Consider the following 19,516-nt stretch of genomic DNA (forward strand, 5'->3'; position numbering starts at 1 on the left):
TTTGGCATTTGTTTCATTTTACTGGTATTACAAGTTATGGTGTTCTTTACATCTGTGTCCCCACACTCCCCAAATCTGTGAGCATCTTCAGAGTGAGGGCTGTGTCTTATTTCATCTCCAACCTCTGTAGCATCTAGCACCATGCCAGGAATAACGGACACTGGCTGGGAACATTTAGAATCAGGAGGGCTGGAATCAAGCTCCTGCTCTGCCTTACTTACCAGCTTTGTGACCCTCAGCAAGTTTCTTAACCTCCCTAAGCCTCAGTGTCCCCATCTATAAAAGAGAAATAAGAACTCTGCTGACTTGGGGGCCGGCCCAGTGGCCGAGCGGTTAAGTTTGTGTGCTCCACTTTGGCGACCTGGGGCTCAGGGGTTCGGATCCTGGGCACGGACATACACACCACTTATCAAGCCATGTTGTGGCGGCATCCCACACAGAAGAACTAGAAGGACTTACAACTAGGATATACAACTATGTACTGGGGTTTTGGTGAGAAAGAAAAAAAAGAGGAAGATTGGCAACAGATGTTAGCCCAGGGCCAATCTTCCTCACCAAAAAAAAAAAAAAAAAAAGAATTCTGCTGACTTAATAGGGTTGTGATGAGAATTTAATAAGCTCTAGTTCATAGCTAGAACTCATTAACTACTATTATTATTAATAAGTGTTTAATAATTAATTAGAAACCAAGAATAGGCACAAATGGTTTTTCCTTCAGTTAACACATAAGAGAGAAATGCTTGCAAAAATGAAACAAAGTTACGGAGCTGGCCCCGTGGCCGAGTGGTTAAGTTCGCCCACTCCGCAGCAGGCGGCCCAGTGTTTCGTTAGTTCGAATCCTGGGCGCGGACTTGGCACTGCTCATCAGACCACGCTGAGGCAGCGTCCCACATGCCACAACTAGAAGAACCCACAATGAAGAATACACAACTATGTACCGGGGGGCTTTGGGGAGAAAAAGGAAAAAATAAAATCTTTAAAAAAAAAAAATGAAACAAAGTTATGACCAAACACAGAGAAACGTGTCCAAAGTACATACTAGCTGTGATCGTATTCATAATCTTCACATTCCTGCTATTATGATTCTGGCAATAAGTTACACAGTCAGTTGCCTATCTAGGCATGGCACAGAGACTGTCATATCCCCTAAATCTTAACCTGGGAGACACTCATGCTGTCTTTATTTATGCCTTGTCACACCTTTCACACTCAAGGAAATTCCTATCACTTTTCCAAAATGGGATTGACTAGGAAGAAACAAGGGACACAGTAAGGATGATTACATTGGTCATCACTTGCACCCCACGGTCTTATTTTCCATCCAGCAGCCAATGTGACCTTTTAAAAACAAAAAAACAGGGGCTGGCCTGGTGGCATAGTGGTTAAGATCACACACTCTGCTTCAGCGGTCTAGGGTTCACCAGTTCAGATGCCAGGTGCAGACCTACGCACTGCTTGTCAAGCCATGCTGTTGCAGGTGTCCCACACATAAAGTAGAGGAAGATGGGCACAGATGTTAGCTCAGGGCCAATCTTCCTCAGCAAAAAGAGGAGGATTAGCAAAAGATGTTAGTTCAGGGCCAATCTTCCTCAACAAAACAAAACAAAACAAAAACAGCCCATGTTAGTCTCCTGCTTAACACTCTTCTGAAGCTTCTCCTGCCATGGGAATAAAATCCATACTTTTTTTGGAACCACAACCTACAAGGCTACCCAGCCTAGTTCCTCTCTGACTCATCTCCACTCTTTCCCCTGACCCTCTGGGTTCCAGCCACCTTGGCCTTCTGTCTCTTCCTCTAACACGCCAAGTGCCTCTGCATTTGACCCAATATTTACATGTCAAAATGTCACCTCCTTAGAGAAGCGTTTCTTGACCACCGGGTGGGAAATATCCCTCCCTTATTAGTTTCTATGTAACACTTATCATTATCTAAACTATATTATTTTTTTGCTTGTGTATTATTATCTGACAGCTTCGCCCCCAGCCCATGTCCCGCTTTCCCTAAATAGAAGCTCCATGTGGGCAGGAACCTTGTCTGTCTGTTCAACACTGTACCCACAGCCCCTAGAACACTGCCTGGCACTTAGAAAGCACCCAATACCTGTTTACCGAACAAATATATAGGGGTCGGGGGAGCAGATTATGGTCATCGTTCACTTTTTATTTTAATATTTGAGATAAATTTGAATTTTTATAAAGTGCATGAACTACCTCTGTAATAAGAAAAAAGAAATAACGCCGAAACAAAATAAAATTGAAACAATCCAGCTAGCATATTTGATCAAACAGATGAAAGTAAGACAAAACCTTTCTCAAGAATCTATTATGTAGATTGCAGGCAATTCATATATTTCAGTCTCCACACTGTTTATTAAACCTGAAAACCTGGCCAGTTTAATGATCTGCTTGCTAGTCAGTCCACACTCCTGGACTTTTAAATAACAGTCATCTCCCCTTGGCTTACGGAAAGATTGTTGTTCGAACTTTCCAATCTCCTACTCACAGGATATTTATTTCTCCCTCTATGCTTTTGCCAATGCTGTTACTTCCCAAAGCATTTCCTCCCCACTGTGCCACCACCCTCCCCCCACCTCCTCTATCCAAAATCTTGGTCATCCTTTAAGGCACATTCAAATCTATCAAGAAACGGCCAAAACCGACAACCATGCTTTTAAAAAGCTCCGTGCTTTTTCAAAAGGCACCTTTCTTTGTGTGTCCCTCAGTCAATTACAGTTGGTTGAAAACAACATTTTTATATACCTAACCACACTGAAATGTCACTATACATTTTCCAACTGAGTTAAAAAAAAGAAAAACTCTCAGCTGGCGGAAAAATGCTGTAAAAGGCGGATGGGAGCAATTGCTTAGACTCTTCCTCAAAGGAGAAAATACTGGGTGGTTTTCAAGGGATCAAAAGCCATTCCCCACGCATTCCCATGAGGAGGAAGGCGGTGTGGCCACAATCATTATCTGGAATTTACAAAGAAAGGGACACAAGGAAAAACTGACTAGCAAGCTTGGAACCATCTCCTCCAAGGCTGTTGGGCACCATCACTTACATCCTATTACGACAACCATTCAGTTTTGACTGAGCACTCACAGCGTGCTGGGCACTGTGTTAACCCATTATGCGCATTATCTCATTTAATCCTCCCAAGAGTCTGGAGTGCTCATCACTATTATTATCCTATCAGAAGGAGGAGATAGAGAGGACGTGACTGCCGGTTGATCTGCGAGCTGGACCCGGGCAATCAGAGACTTTTTACCTCCTCCCCTGTCCTTGGAATGTACACCCCGCCCGGCGTTCCCACAGTGGGAGCCATTCCAAGGACACAGCCTTGAGTGAGGAAGGTGTTGTAGACACCATCTGGATGGTACACGTGACCGAACCCCATTAAGGCCTCTATGTAAACTTTCAAGATTCTGGCCGGCGGATGCAAAGATCCACTGTCTTGCAACCGCCCAAGACGAGCCTCCTATGTAAATTCACTTGCTTACTAAACCTGCCGCCTACCCATCTGGTGCGATTTGCTTCTTTCTTCAGTCTCTCTTTGCCCTCCGTGTATGGGGCCAGTTTCAGATTTCTCGCGAGAACTTCCCAAAGTCTCAAACCAGCATATCCCCATTTTACAGAGGAGATAAACTGAGGCACAGAAAGGTTCAGCAATTTCCCCAGGGTGACAAAGTGACAGAGAGTTAGAGCTGGTCTGGAGCCATTTCTCCTGGTTTCAAACCCCCACTCTTTGCTACTATACTATACACATCTTCTACGTAAAAACTATAGTTAAAGTTAAAGATAGCGGATAATACAACCTTAGCTAAAAATGACCAATTCTGCAACCTTTTCCCCCCTTTCAATTCTTTTTAAGTAACACATACTCAGTGTTTAGCGTCAAATATTTAAATATGCGTAGAAGTTAAACAGAGCACAGCTTCTTTTTAATGGATCTTTCTTTTTCTCCAGCATTTCATGCATTACAACATCATCTTGGCTATTGTTATGCCATGGAATCAACAGTACTAATTTTCACACTTCATTAACAAATAAATGGAGGCCCCAGATGTTATGGATGGATTCATAGATCCCCTGGGAGTTGAGAGGGAGTCCAAAAAAGCCACTTTAATCAGAAAATGCCAGGCTGTACAAGCCAGCCCTGATTGCCTAGTGGTTAGAGTTCAGCATGCTCTGCTTCAGCAGCCCGGGTCCAGATCCTATGCTCAGAACCACACCACTCGTCTGTCAGTAGCCATGCTGTGGTGGCAGCTCACATAGAAGAACTAGAAAGAATTACAAGTAGAATATGCAACCATGCACTGGGGTTTTGTGGCGGAGGGGGGGGGGGGGAGAGAGGAAGATTGACAACAGATGTTAGCTCAGGGTGAATCTTTCCCAGGAAAAAAAAAAAAGGTCAGACTGCAGAAAAGAATCTGGAGATCAAAACTTGCTAAAGGCAACAATCTCAAATTTAACATTCAAAAGTGAGACTCTGCATGAGTGCTTTAGGAAGATCTTGAGTTTGAATAGGTAAAAAGGAAAAAAAAAAAAAAAAACCCAGATTTGGAGATGCTCACCAAAGCAGATCTGAAAATGTTGTCTTACATTTGAATAGGAAGCAAGCCTCAGAGTCTTTGATGGTTTGGAACAGAGAAGATGAGAAAGCTTTTCTGCAGGCTGTTAACAGTTTGCAGCTTAAGACTTACAAGTATAAACATTTCAGGAGCTAAAACGCTATAAACTGGGTGTTCCCTGCCATTTTTCTGTTGGTTTGAAAAATTTCCTAATAAAATGGTGAGAAAATAAAAAAGCTGTAAGAGAGTGATTAGGAAACTGACCACCACTGCAGCTGTAGTCCAGGGTGTTGCTTTATGTAATTGCTTGCAAAGGATAAAGGCAGGTCCCTTTTATAATTGAAGCAGCCAGGGCACAGTGAGCATTACCTTGAGCTCCACATACATCGTCCTACTGAATATTCACAACTAAGCTATAAGGTAGGTAACTATTACTATCTCCATTTCAGAGAACAGAGGCAGAATAAGCCTTCGAAATGTGCCAAAAGTCAGTCACATAGCCAGCAAGGAGCAGAATTCAAACTCAGAGCTTACTTGAATCCAGCTTCTATTCCGCACAGATCCAGCATTCTTTCAAGGCCACTGTGGGCTGCAGATATCAACAGGGCTGCCACATACTTATTAAATCACTGAATGTGCTCTAGGAGTCTCTCAACAGATTTAGAAAGCTTCCTGACAATGTGAAAACAATAAACCCTCATGTTCAAAGCAGAGAGGAGCTCTGGGGTCCAACAAACCTGGGTTCAAATCCTGGCTTTGCAGATTAACAGCCACATCACTGAACAAGCCCTGGTTTCTCCATCCATGGAAAGGGAGTCATATTATTCACCTCAGGAGCTGGTTGTGGGGATGGAACCAGACGATGCATTGAAAGTTCTGAGCACAGGACCTGGGACATGGCAGTCTATCAATAAAAGGCAGCCATTGTGGGTATTATTTTGAGCTTGTAGGACCCAGAGACCCTCAGCCCTGGTGTCATGCCAAACTCCCAAAGGCTTCTGAAAGGATGAAACAGGAGGAAGGACCCCGATGTAAAAAGGAGAAAGCAAAGGAGTAAGGTGAAAGGAGAAAGACATTTGATTGTGATTTTTAACTTGAACCCAAGAGAACCAGAATTCAGTTGAGCCATTCTAGGAAGATTTTCTGAATTTGTAATTACAGGGATGGAGAAAGCGCAGACACACACACACACGCATGCATGCACACACACACACAATCTTCCACCAGGAGAAGACGGGAAAAGAGCACATTTACAATACTTGGGTCAAGCATCGCTCTGAGATTGGTGCTGAGCACCGTTACCCAGCGCCAAGGCAGGAAGCTGAGGATCCTTGTGAGGGGCGAGAGGGCCTCTGCCCGCAGGCGGGAGGCGCTGTGCTGGAGCAGCAATGCAGGGTAGGGGCCCCGGGAAGCGCCCTGGGCTTGTTGCAGGGAGGGCTGGCAACCCTGGGGCCCCCGCGGTTCCCCTACACTTTGAGAGCAGGAGTTTCAACTACCGCGTCCTACCGATTCAAAGCAAAAACCCTTCGTGTATTTGGAAATGTTATTGACACCAAAATACGGTAGAGAGATCCAGCAAAGACAGTCGGTCCGTCTCCGAACCGCCTTCTAGGATTGCACCCAAACCCAAGACTTTGAATGAGTCAAGGGAGAAAGGAGAAGGAGGCGCACAGGGTTAACCTCCTCTAACCCTTTCCCTCCCACCTGCGACCCCGGAGAAGGCGGGGGAAGAAACGCTGGGAATCTGAGGTGTGCCTCGAACCTCGCGCCGGGGGAAAAGCAGAGCGGAAACCCAGCCGACACTCCCCCCTCTCCGGGGATGTGGGCGCCTTCCAGGACGGTCCCCCGGCTCCAGCGCCCAGCGCAGCCCGGGCGGAGAGCGGACTCAGCTCTCTCGGCTGCGGTAGGGCTCCTACTTTCCAGGACCCGCCGCGAGCTTACGGATCCGACACTCCCGAGTCCACCCCAGGCTCCCGGCTTAGCTGCCTAGCGATTTCCCGAGGCTGGCGGTGAAGCCCAGCCTCGAGGGTCCCCCTTTTGTTCGCGGGAGAGCGCGCCGCTGCGCAGCGCTGCGCATCCCCCCGCGCTGAAAAGCCCCGCTGCGGGGGCGCTTCCCTGGGTCCGCTCTCTACCATGCCCGCGCTCGCGCGACCCCCAGCTCCGGCGCACGGATCCCCAACTGTCCCCCACCCCGCCCGAGTACTCACTTCTCCCCAGTCCCTCCGCTTTCCATGCCGTCTCCTCCACCGCCCCATAGCGCCTCAGAGGCTTCTCCGTTTCCAGATGGGTAGACAAAGATTGCTTTAACTCCATCGCTGATCTCCGCGGGCAGGTCGACCGGTCTCCCTTTACTCCATCTCCACCGCGGGCTGCAGGGAGGGAGGCGGCTCCAGCCAGCAGCGTTTTAAGGGGCCGGGCGCTCGTGACGAGCCTCCATCTCTTCCGCCGCCAGGGCCTGGGAGCCCAGACTGGTACCCGGGAGGGGGGAGGAGGGACGCAGGGCGCATGCGCAATGGAGGCTTCAGCGCGGGGCGGCGCGGGGAGGGGGGGGTGGAAATTGGGGGCTGGGTGGAGAGAAAAGGGGGCAGATGATAACTCTAAGAAGAACAACAAAAACAACTAAACTAGAACCAACCCAAAGGGAGTAAGAACAAGGCCGCTGCTCATTCTGGAGCCTGTGGTGATGCTTTGCATGGGGTTGGCACTGCGCGAGGCTTATGATCTGTCAGCGGGCTGCTAGGTTTTGAGTGGGACTTATGAGCGCGTCTCTCTCTGTGGGCGATGGATCCATCTTTATGAGGAGGGTGCAGAAGCGTGAGTGTGGACCTGGATCTGTGATTCCAGGCTGAGTGCATGTTTGTGAGAATCTCTATCGTTCGCATCTGTGTGCATAATGTAAATTTGAAAGGGGACAATCTTGTCTGCGGGTACCTGTGTTGACTCTGCCTGTGTTTGCATGAACTTGAGAGACACATGAAAATATTTTGGACAAAAGTATAACAAAGCTGTTTGGAACATGGGTCTTCACTTTCTGGAAACCCAGAGGTTTATTTTACTAACGGAGCATGGCAGCATCAAAAGTACAAAGTAAAATCAACAGCTGGATTGGTAAAAATTAGTAATATTTATGGAATGACAGCTAGATGCTAAACATCTGCTCCACTCTGTGAAGCAGATACTATTGTTTTATAGAAAATGAAACTGAGGTGCAGAAAGATTAAGTTATTTGTCCAAGTCCTACACTTACCAAGTGGCCTGGCGGCACTTGAATCCAGACTTAGCCTCTTTATTACATGACTCCCTAGAGTGCGCAGGGATGGTGTTTTGTATCTGGGGCGAAAAGACCCTGTAGGACATGGGTTGTTCGTTTGTTGTTTGTTGTTATTGTTTTTAAGATGTCATCTGGGGCCAATTTTCGGTATCCACATGGCTTGTGGAAGTAGAAAAAGGCCCAGCTCTTTAAGAAAATGACTTAGCAACTGGTAGCAAAAATCTTTAAAAATTTATTATCAATAAAGTACTTCCAAATAGCTCATGAGAGAAGAAGGAAATAATAATGAAAATCATAAAATATTTAGACCTGAATAACCAGGAGAGTGTCACACATCAAAACTTGTAAGTTTTGATATAAGTAAATATATAGCCTTAAATACATGCATTTAAAAACGTAAAATTAAAAATAAATGGATCAGGATGAATGGATAAGTAAAATGTGGTCTATCCATACAATGGAATATTGTTCAGCCTTGAAAAGGAAGGAAATCCTGAAATATGCTACAACATGGATGAACCTTAAGAACATTTTGCTAAGTGAAATGTCAGTCACAAAAAGACAAATATTATATGATTCAACTTATATGAGGTGCTTAGTGTAGTCAATATTGTAGAGGCAGAAAGTAGATGAAGGTTGCCAGGGGCTGGGAGGAGAGGAGAATGGGGAGCTATTGTCTAATGGATATAGAGTTTCAGTTTTGTGAGACGAAAAGAGCTATGGGGATGGATGGTGATGATGGCTGTGCAACAGTGTGAATGTGTTTAATAGCACAGAACTCTACATTTAAAAATAGGTAAAATGATTTTTTAAAATGGGGTAAGTGTTTAACTCAAAATACTTTAAGAAAAAAGAACAGATAAAACCTAAGTGAAGTAGAAAAGAGAAAATAATAATGATAAGAACATAAATTAAGGAAACAGAAAATCAAGAAGCAATAGAGAGGGTCAACAAAGCCAAAAGCTGATTCTTTGGGGGGGGAAAAAACTAATGAAGTAGGCAAACTCTCAAAACTCATCAACATAGGCACCTATGAGTAATATTAACAACAAAGAGAGAGACATAATACAAACACAGGAAGATCTTTAAAACTTAGTTGAAATGGATCGTTGCCTTTAAAAAGTAAATGTGAAAATACATGTGAATGAAATAAAAAGCAACGCAATATCATTACAAGACTGAACCGTTAATATAGAAATTTATTTTCTTCCTCCATCCCACAAAAGCATCAGGCCCGAATGGTTTTATAGGTGAGTTTTACCAAATAACAGATAATACTTATTTTATAAAAATTGCTTCAGAGTTCATTTTATTAGGATAGTATGACCTTGATATCAAAACCAGATTAAAATGGTGCAGTAAAAAAATCCTGAAATGATCTCACCTATGAACAAAGGGGCAAAAATTCTGAGTAAAAACACACCATGAACAAATAGAGTTTATTTCCAAAATGGAGTAAAGGCCCAATATCAGAAAATCTATTCATGCAATGTACCATTTTAACAGGTTAAAGGAGAAAGCTGTTTTATTATCTTAATGAACACAGGAAAATAATTTGAAAAAAATTAGCAGTCACATATGTCTATCTTTCCGTTAGCAAACTGAGAATAGAAGATCATTTTCTTAATCTTCTGGAGAATAATTATTAAAAATCAACAGCAAACATCACATTTACTGTTGAACCTCTGGTAGCATCCCCATTAAGGTCGGGAAGAAAACAAGGATGCCCACAATCCCCACTTCTGGGAGGTCCTAGCCAAGTTAAATAAGAAAAATAAATGAGACATAAAATTGAAACAGAAGAAACAAAACTCTTTTTCAGACAATATAATTGCCTATATAAAAATGCAAGCAAATCCACAAACAAGCTATTAAAATGAATAAGAGTAAGTTTTTGGAAACATGATAAACATACAAGAATAGTAGTATTTCTGTACATTATTAATCAAACTTAGAATATAATCATAATAGCAAAAAAAAAAAAAAACCATTGAGGAGAAAATCACTACTTTATGTCACCTGGGACAATTAATTAATAATTAACTGTTTTTACGTTGCACTGTTAAGAAATATAAAAAATGAACTGAAAAGGAAGGAAGCGGTAGATATGCCATGTTCAAGGGTACAGAAGAATTAGGATGGTAAAGACAATTCAGTTCAATTCCAGCTGAAATCTTGTTAGAGAACGGGATTTTCAAACAAACTTTGACTTCTAGACTGGCTACAGTCCCCTAGAAACAATGCAATGGAAAACAACATTTATTTTAATCCTTATCACTACGTCATTTTGATCCAATCCTTTTCTGGACCAATTTTGTTAATAAAGATCAAACTGGGGGCTGGCCCCGTGGCCGAGTGGTTAAGTTCGCGTGCTCCGCTGCAGGCAGCCCAGTGTTTCGTTGGTTTGAATCCTGGGCACGGACATGGCACTGCTCATCAAACCACATTGAGGCAGCGTCCCACATGCCGCAACTAGAAGGACCCACAACGAAGAATATACAACTATGTACTGGGGGGCTTTGGGGAGAAAAAGGAAAAAAATAAAACCTTTAAAAACAAAAATAAAAATAAAAATGTAAAAAATAAAATAAAAAATAAACTTTGACAAGCTGACCCTAAAATTACATGGAAAAACAAAGGGCCAGGAATAGGCAAGACGATGGTGAAGAAAATAAACAAGATAAGAAGCACTTAACTAGCAGATATCAAAACCTATTCTAAAGCCTTAAGACATAATAACAAAATTGAGACCCCAAAATAGACCCTACACATATTTGAAAAGTTGATATATGACAGAGAGTCATTATCAATCACTATAGAAATGATGGACTAGTCAATAAATGGTGCTGAGATATTTGCCTAACCAAATGGAAAACTAAAATAAAAATTACACCCTTATCCTTCCCATCACACACACACAAATTCCAGGTGGATTAATGACCTAAATGAGAAAAGCAAAGTTTTAAAAATTTGTAAAATAATATAGAAGAAAATATTTATTATTTTGCAATGGAAGGATATGTTAATTAAGACCCCCCCAAAACACAAACCTTAAAGAAAAATATTAATATGTTTGACTACATTAAATATTTTTATTAGGGTGAAATTCACATAATATAAAATTAATCATTTTTAACATTCAGTGGCATTGTACCTTCACAATGTGGTACAATCACCACCTCTGTCTAGTTCCAAAATATTTTCACCATCCCAACAATATGCTGCCTCCAGAAAGCACTTCTCAGCTCTAAAGACAAACATAGGCTCAGAGTGAAGGGATGGAAGATGATACTCCAAGAAAATGGCAACAAAAGAAAGCAGATGTTGCCGTACTTATATCAGACAAAGTTGACTTCAAGATAAAAAAGACAATGAGAGACAAAGAAGGGCAGTATATAATGATAAAAGGGACATTCCACCAAGAGGACATAACACTTATGAATACATATGAACCTAGTCAGGAGCACCAAAGTATATAAAGCAACTATTAACAGACTAAAGGGAGAAATTGACAGCAACATAATAATAAATAGGGGATCTCGACACTCCACTTACATCAATGGATAGATCATCCAGACAGAAGGTCAACAAGGAAACAGTGGCCTTAAATGAAATACTAGACTAGAGGGACTCAATAGATATATGCAGAACGTTACATCCAAAAACAGAGAATACACATTCTTCTCAAGTGCATGTGGAACATTCTCAAAGATAGATCATATGTTGGAAAACAAAGCAAGTCTCAATAAATTTAAGAAGAGTGAAATCATATCAAGCATCTTTTCTGACCACAATGCTATGAAACTAGAAATCAACCACAAGAAAAAGGCTGGAAAAGTCACAAATATGTGGAGACTAAACAACATGCTCCTAAACAACCATTGGGATCAATGAAGAACTCAAAGGAGAAATAAAAAAATACCTGTAGACAAAAGAAAATGAAAATGCAACATACCAACTCATGGGATGCCACAAAAGTGGTGCTAACAGGGAAATTTATAGCAATACAAGCCTACCTAACAAAGAAGAAAATATCTCAAATAAGTAATCTTAAACTACACCTAACAGAACTAGAAAAAGAAGAACAAACAAAGCCCAAAGTCAGCAGAAGGAGAGAAATCATAAAAATTAGAGCAGAAATAAATTAGGACTGAAAAAACAAAAGAAAGGATCAAGGAAACTAAGAGCTAGTTCTTTGAGAAGATAAACAAAATCGACAAACCCTTAGCCAGACTCACTAGAAAAAAAGAGAAAAGGCTCAAATAAATAAAATTAAAAAGGAAAAATTACAACAGATACCACAGAAATACAAAGGATTATAAGAGAATACTATGAAAAATTATATGCCAACAAATTGGACAACCTAGAAGAAACGGATGAATTCTTAGACTCATAAAACCTCCTAAAACTGAATCAAGAAGAAATAGAGACTCTGAACAGACCAGTCACAAGTAAAAAGATTGAAATAGTAATCAAAAACCTCCCAAAGTTCAGGACCAGATGGCTTCTCTGGAGAATTCTGGAGACTTACCAAGACAAACATTCAAGGAAGACTTAATACCTATCCTTCTCAAACTATTCCAAAAAAATTGGAGAAGACGGAAAGCTTCCTAACTCATTCTATGAGGCCAACATCACCCTGATACCAAAACCAGACAAGGACAACACAAAGAAGGAAAATTACAGGTCAATATCACTGATGAACACAGATGCAAAAATCCTCAACAAAATATTGGCAAATTGAATACAGCAATACATTAAAAGGATCATACACCATGATCAAGTGGGATTCATACCAGGGACACAGGGATGGTTCAACATTGGCAAATCAATCAATGTGATACAGTGATACACCACATTAACAAAATGAGGAACAAAAATCACGTGATCATCTCAATAGATGCAGAGAAAGCATTTGACAAGATCCAACACATTTCTATGACAAAAACTCTCAATAAAATGAGTGTAGAAGGAAAGCACCTCAACATAATAAAGGCCACATATGACAAACCCACAGCCAACATCATACTTAACAGTGAAAAACTGAAAGCCACCCCTCTGAGAACAGGAATAAGAGAAGTGTGCCCACTCTCGCCACTCTGTTCACCATAGTACTGGATGTTTTGGCCAGAGCAATTAGGCAAGAAAAAGAAAGAAAAGGGATCCATAGTGGAAGGGAAGAACTTAAACTCACACTATTTGTGGATGACATGATTCTATATATAGAAAACCCTAAAGAATCCACCAGAAAACTACTAGAAATAATCAACAACTACAACAAAGTTGCAGGGTACAAAATCGACTTACAAAAGTCAGTTGCGTTTCTATATACTAATAATTAACTAGCAGAAAGAGAAGTCACGAATACAATCTCATTTACAATCACAACAGAAAGAATAAAATATCTAGGAATAAATCTAACTAACTAAGGAGATGAAAGACCTATACACTGAAAACTATAAGACATTATTGAAAGAAATTGAAGAAGACTTAAATAAATGGAATGATATTCCTTGCTCATGGATTAGAAGAATAAACATACTTAAAATGTCAGTATTACCTCAGGCAATCTACAGATTCAATGCAATCCCAATCAGAATCCCAATGACAATCTTCGTGGAAATAGAACACAGAATCCTAAAATTTATATGGAATAACAAAAGACCCCAAATAGCCAAAGCAATCCTGAGAAAAAAGAACAAACCCAGGAGCATCACATTCTCTGACTTCAAAATATACTACAAAGCTATAGTAATCAAAACAGCATGGTACTGGCACAAAAACAGACACACACATCAATGTAACAGAATTGAAAGCCCGGAAATAAAACCACACCTCTATGGGCAGTTAATCTTTGACAAAAGAGCCAAGAACAGACGATGGAGAAAGTCTCATCAATAAATGGCATTGGGAAAACTGAACAGCCATGTGCAAAGGAAGGAAGAAGTATTTTGTGTATACCATACACAAAAATTAACTTGAAATGGATTAAAGATTTGAATGTAAGACCTGAAACCATAAAACTCCTAGAAGGAAATATAGGCAGTACACTCTTTGACATTTGCCTTAGCAGCATCTTTGTGAATACCATGTCTACTCAAGCAAGGGAAACAAAAGAAAAAAATAAGCAAATGGAACCACACCAGAATAAAAAGCTTCTGCAAGGCAAAGGAAACCATGAACAAAACAAAAAGACAACCCGCCAACTGGTAGAAAATAATTTCAAATCATATATCTGACAAGGGATTAATCTCCAGAATATATAAAGAACTCATACAACTCAACAACAATAACAAAGAAACTAAACAACCCAATCGAAAAATGGGCAGAGGATATGAACACACATTTTTCCAAAGAAGATATACAGATGGCCAACAGGCACATGAAAAGATGCTCAACATCACTAATCATCAGGGAAATGCAAATCAAAACCACAGTGAGATATCACCTTAACCTGTCGGAATGGCTATAATTACCAAGACAAAAACAACAAATATTGGAGAGGATGTGGAGAAAAGGGAACCCTCACTCACTGCTGGTGAGAATGCAAACTGGTGCAGCCATTATGGAAAACAGTATGGAGATTTTTCCAAAAAATTGAAAATAGCAATACCATAAGATCCAGCTATCCCACTACTGGGTATTTATCCAAAGAGCATGAAATCAGCAATTCAAAGAGATATATGCAATCCTATGTTCATTGCAGCATTATTCACAATAACCAAGACATGGAAGCAACCCAAGTGCCCATCAACTGATGAATGGATAAAGAAGATACAGTGTATATATACAATGGAATACTACTCAGCCATAAAAAAGACAAAATTGTCCCATTGGCAACAACATGGATGGACTGTGAGGGTATTATGTTAAGCAAAATAAGCCAGATAGAGAAAGACAAGCACCATATGATTTCACTCATATGTGGAAGACAGACAAACACATGGATAAATAGAACAGATTCGTGGTTACCAGAGGGGAGGAGGGTTGGGGGTGGGCAAAAGGGGTAAAGGGGCACCTAAGGATGGTGATGGATAGAGACTAAGATTATTGGTGGTGAATACAAGGTAGTCTATACAGAAACTGATATATAATAATGTGCACCTGAACTTACACAGTTATAAACCAATGTGACCTCAATAAAATAATTGAAAAAAAAAATCTAAAAAATATTTTCATCATCCACTAAGGAAGCCCCCAGACCCATTAAGCAGTTATCCCACATATCTTCTCTCCCTCTAGCCCCTGGTAACCGCCAATCCTTTCTTTCTCTATGGATTTACCTGTCCTGGATATTTCACAAGAATGGAATCATACAATATGTGACCTTTTGTGTCTGGCTTCTTTCACTTAGCATACTATTTTTGAGGTTCATCCACATTGTAGCACGTATCAGTACTCCACTCTTTTTCATGGCTGAGTAATATTTCATTGTATGGACATACCACAGTTTGTTCATCCATTCATCCATTGATGGACTTTTGGGTTGTTTCCACCTTTCGGCTATTATGAATAGTGTTGCTATGAACATTTGTATACAAATATTTGTTCGAGTGCCTGTTTTAAAGTCTTTGGAGTAGATACCTAGGAGTGGAAGTGCTGGGTTATATGGTAATTCTATGTTTAATTTTTTGAGAAACCGCTAATTGTTTTCCACAGCCACTAAACCATTTTACATTCCACCAGCAATGTGTAAGAGACCCACTTTCTCCATATCCTCACTAACACTTGTTATATTTCATTTTTGTGATTATAGCCGCCACAATGGGAAAGACCAAACTACTACCAACAAGACAGATGAATCTTACAGACGTAACGTCAAGCAAAAGAAGCCAGATGCAGAAGAGTTCATAGGAGTGAGGCCATTCAGATGACGTTCACAAACAGGCAAAACTTGTCCATAGTGAGAAATGTCAGAATGGCGGTTACTTTTGAGGAAGGAGGTACTGAAGGGGGAACTACATGATGGGGAGCTTGCTGAAATGCCACAAAGGTGTGATCTAGTTGGTAATATACTGGGCCACAAGTGTGTATGTGTGTGGATATGGATATGGATATAGATGTAGATGATAAATACAGGTGATAGATAGATAGGTGATGGATGATAGATAGACAGTTAGAGAGATGATGGATGGATAGAGAGAGAGAGAGAGAGAGAGATGATGGGTAGACGATAGATAGATAGATAGATGATAGAGAGAGAGAGAGAGAGAGATGATAGACAGATAGATGATGGTTAGATAGATAGATGAAATAGATGATGGATGGATCCATGATGGATAGATAGATAGATGATGGGTAGGTGATAGATAGACAGACAGATGATGGGTAGATAGATACAGGGACAGATGTAGATGTCCATTGAGACAACCACTTAAGATGTGTGCCCTTTGCTATATGGAAATTGTATCTCAATCTAAAAAAATAATTAAATAAAAGGATGTAAAACCCTTGAAGTAAAAGATGGTTGGTGGGTTTAGGGATTTTGTCATGTTACTCTCTTTATTCTTCTTTATGTCAAAATATTCCATGATTTAAAAAGAGAAAGAAAGCAAAGGAAAAATAGCCAGACCTATTGGATTCAACAATTCAACTCCTAGGAATCTACCCTAAGAAATATTTGAAATACTAGAAACTTATGCACAAAGTATTTCTTACAGTTTATGTAAAATGTGAGAAAACTAGGAAAAGCCTAATATCCTAAAAAAAGGAATGGCTAAATAAACTATGGTATGTATGCAATGTAAGACAGTATGCTCATTTAAAATGGAGCTTACAAAGAGTTTGAAATGTCACGGGACAAACATTACAACACAATATTAGTCAAAACGTCAGAGGAGGGACCCACCTGGTCTCAAAGTGGGTAAGTGTGCGCCCTCCACTTCCACAGCCCCGGGGTTCACAGGCCTGGATCCCGGGGGCGGACATACACACTGCTCGTAAAGCCATGCCATGGCAGCATCCCGCATACTAAATAGGGGAAGATTGGCACAGACGTTAGCTCAGGGACAATCTTCCTCAAGCAAAAAAAAAAGTCAAAGGAAAATAGAATACAAATTGTAATATAAAATATGAGCTTCTGTTCTTGATCTTTTGGTTAAGATCAAGCGTATAGTGTGATCTTAATCATATTAAGTATTTCACAGAATGATGATGGTAGAAATTAAATGAAAAAATAGTGCCATTCCAATTTTATGTGTTCACATATATACACACTTAGGCACACAAATCCTATAAAAGAAGATACTGAAATAACATACACCAATATGTTGATAGTGACTATCTATGAACGTCAAGATAATAATAATATTTTGTTTGAATTCTCTAGTGTTCCTACAAGGTATGTGTATTACTTTTATAATCAGAAAAAAATACCGTGTTTAATGGATGGAAAATGAAAAGACTAGGAGGAAATACAGAAAAATATTAACAGTAGTTCTTCCTAAGAGTGGAGGTTGGAAGGAGATTTTTTTCCTTTTGAATTTTCCGAATTTTCCAACCGTCTATACTGAGCGCCTGTTGTTTTCTCATTCAGAAATGAATAAGTTCCGTTTCCGTGTGAGTAATCCGATTCTGAAATCCTGGAGGACAAAACCGTGCCCACCACGGCAGTGCCCAGAACCCTGCCTGTTTGCACTAGGTTAGGGGCTGATGCTTCACGTTCAATAACCGGCTGAAGGAACCATCTGCGTGGAATTATTAAGTGACTCTTCCACTGCTGGCTTGCCATCCTGGCTCGGTGCCTCGCTCTGCTGGGAATGCCAGCACGGAAAGGAGGCTGGATGATTACAAAGAGCCAAAGCAGCCGCGGTGAGTGCAAGACACTTTCATTTATAACTGTCATTTAGGTTGATTGAAAGGGAAAATAATGCAATATCATCCTGGTAATTTGAGACTTCATCCCGCATGTCAACAATTTCAAAAGTACGTGACACTGAGCTTACAGAGGATCTGAGTTCTAGCCCTGACTCGGCCACCTGCCAGCTGTGTGACCCTGTGGGACATGTTACAATCTCTCTGAGCCTCACTGTTCGTCTTTAAAATTCTAGTGACACAATCTATCCCAGAGGACTGCTGTGCCCATTCAATGAGATAACGCATGCCAGCACATAGGAGGGTCTCAATACGAGTATGCAAGATATTATTATTAGTGGTACATTGTGCTGGCCGACGTTTTGAGTTCTGACCTTTTGGGAATTTACCAAATTAAGTCTCCAAACCAAAAACAGAAACCTTTTGAAATGACATTGAGTAAAGAAATTAAACCTGCATACATGCGAGTGGGAATGTGCAAGGGGGTGGTCACTTTTGGAAGTGGCAGCTCTCAAAAGAGTAAGCACGGTTACCATACGACCCAGCAATTCCACTCCTGGGTATATAGCCAAGAGAAATGAAAAAATACATCCACACAAAAACTTGTGGACGAATGTTCACAGCAGCATTATTCGCAATAGCAAAAAAAGTGGAAACAACCCAAATTCCCCTTAACTAATGAATAGATAAATATAATGTGGCATGCTCTAACAGTGGAAGGTCATTTGGTAATAAAGAGGAACGCAACAAGTACTGATACATGCTACAACATGGATAAATCTTGAAAACACTGTAAGGGAAAGACACCAGTCATAATAGACCACATATTGTATGATTCCGTTTATATGAAATCTAGAATCTGTATCCACAGACAAAGCATATCTATAGCAAATCTGCAGAGAAAGAAAGGTTAGCGGTTGCCTAGGACTGGGGTTGGGAGATGATAGGAGAAAGCAGGTGACTGCTAAAGGGTACAGGGTTGCTTTTCGGGTGAAAATGTTCTAAAATTGATTGTGGTGATGGTTGCATAAATCTAGGAATATACTAAAAACCATTGAAGTGTACCCTTTAAAAGGGTGATATGGATGGTATGTGAATTTTACCTCATTAAATATGTTACCAAAAAAATGACATTGAGAGTGGTTTAGACACTTAAATCACAACACATTATTGTGAAGTTAGTGAAATGACGGGGCCCAGCCTACACAGCTAGCCGGCAGGGAATTCCTGGGGTCTGGCCACACACAGATCTGTCCTGGTCCTGGCTGGGGTTTGGCACTGCCTGACGGTGGATGTCCATTCCAGCTTGTGTGTTGATGGGGATCACTTGGGTCCTGTGGCTGACAGTGAATCCAGGAAGCCCCTGGTTAGTTACTCCATTGCATGGGCCCGATTCAGAAAAATAAGTCTAGAACACCTCCCCAGCCATCACCCCACCAGTCCACCCTTCTGTCTCCCGGTTAATATGTCCTTTGTCCAGCATTCTCATGGGCTTTTCCTGAATTAGCCATTTTGCTACTAGCAAATAGGCTATATGTTAGTAGGACTATAGTTATCCTTTATATCTGGCAAGGATAGGAAATGTTTCAAATGTACAAATGTACTCATGAAAGAATATCAGAAAGACTATTTCCTGTTCCTGTGACGTGTCTTTTGTTCCATTTTAGATCATGGAGAGAGGGAAAAAGTATGGGCATGGATATGCATACATATGGTTCAAGCTTTTTACTCTCATAAAATGGGCTCCTCTCGTAACAGCTCCAATTTTTCCTAATAGATCAATGCTTTATTAAAGTGTATCAGTTATTGACCTTATCCCTCTTTGGTTCCTGGAAAACATTCAGAAAAATCAGAAATATTTCA

The 19,516-nt window shown here is 40.8% G+C and overlaps 1 protein-coding gene across 1 annotated transcript in view; it reads right to left on the reverse strand.

Annotated features, from left to right (window-relative positions):
* The window catches only part of BMERB1 (bMERB domain containing 1), a 111,628-nt gene extending 104,290 nt beyond the window's left edge, over window positions 1-7,338 (reverse strand). The window contains exon 1 of the mRNA XM_070566709.1: window positions 6,777-7,338. Within this exon, the coding sequence (XP_070422810.1) occupies window positions 6,777-6,882 (106 nt within the window). The 5' untranslated portion in view covers window positions 6,883-7,338. The remainder of the gene's footprint in view (window positions 1-6,776) is intronic.
* Between the last annotated feature and the right edge of the window lie 12,178 nt (window positions 7,339-19,516).

Source organism: Equus przewalskii, chromosome 12 (genome assembly GCF_037783145.1).
Source record: "Equus przewalskii isolate Varuska chromosome 12, EquPr2, whole genome shotgun sequence".
NCBI classification, from domain to species: Eukaryota; Metazoa; Chordata; class Mammalia; order Perissodactyla; family Equidae; genus Equus; species Equus przewalskii.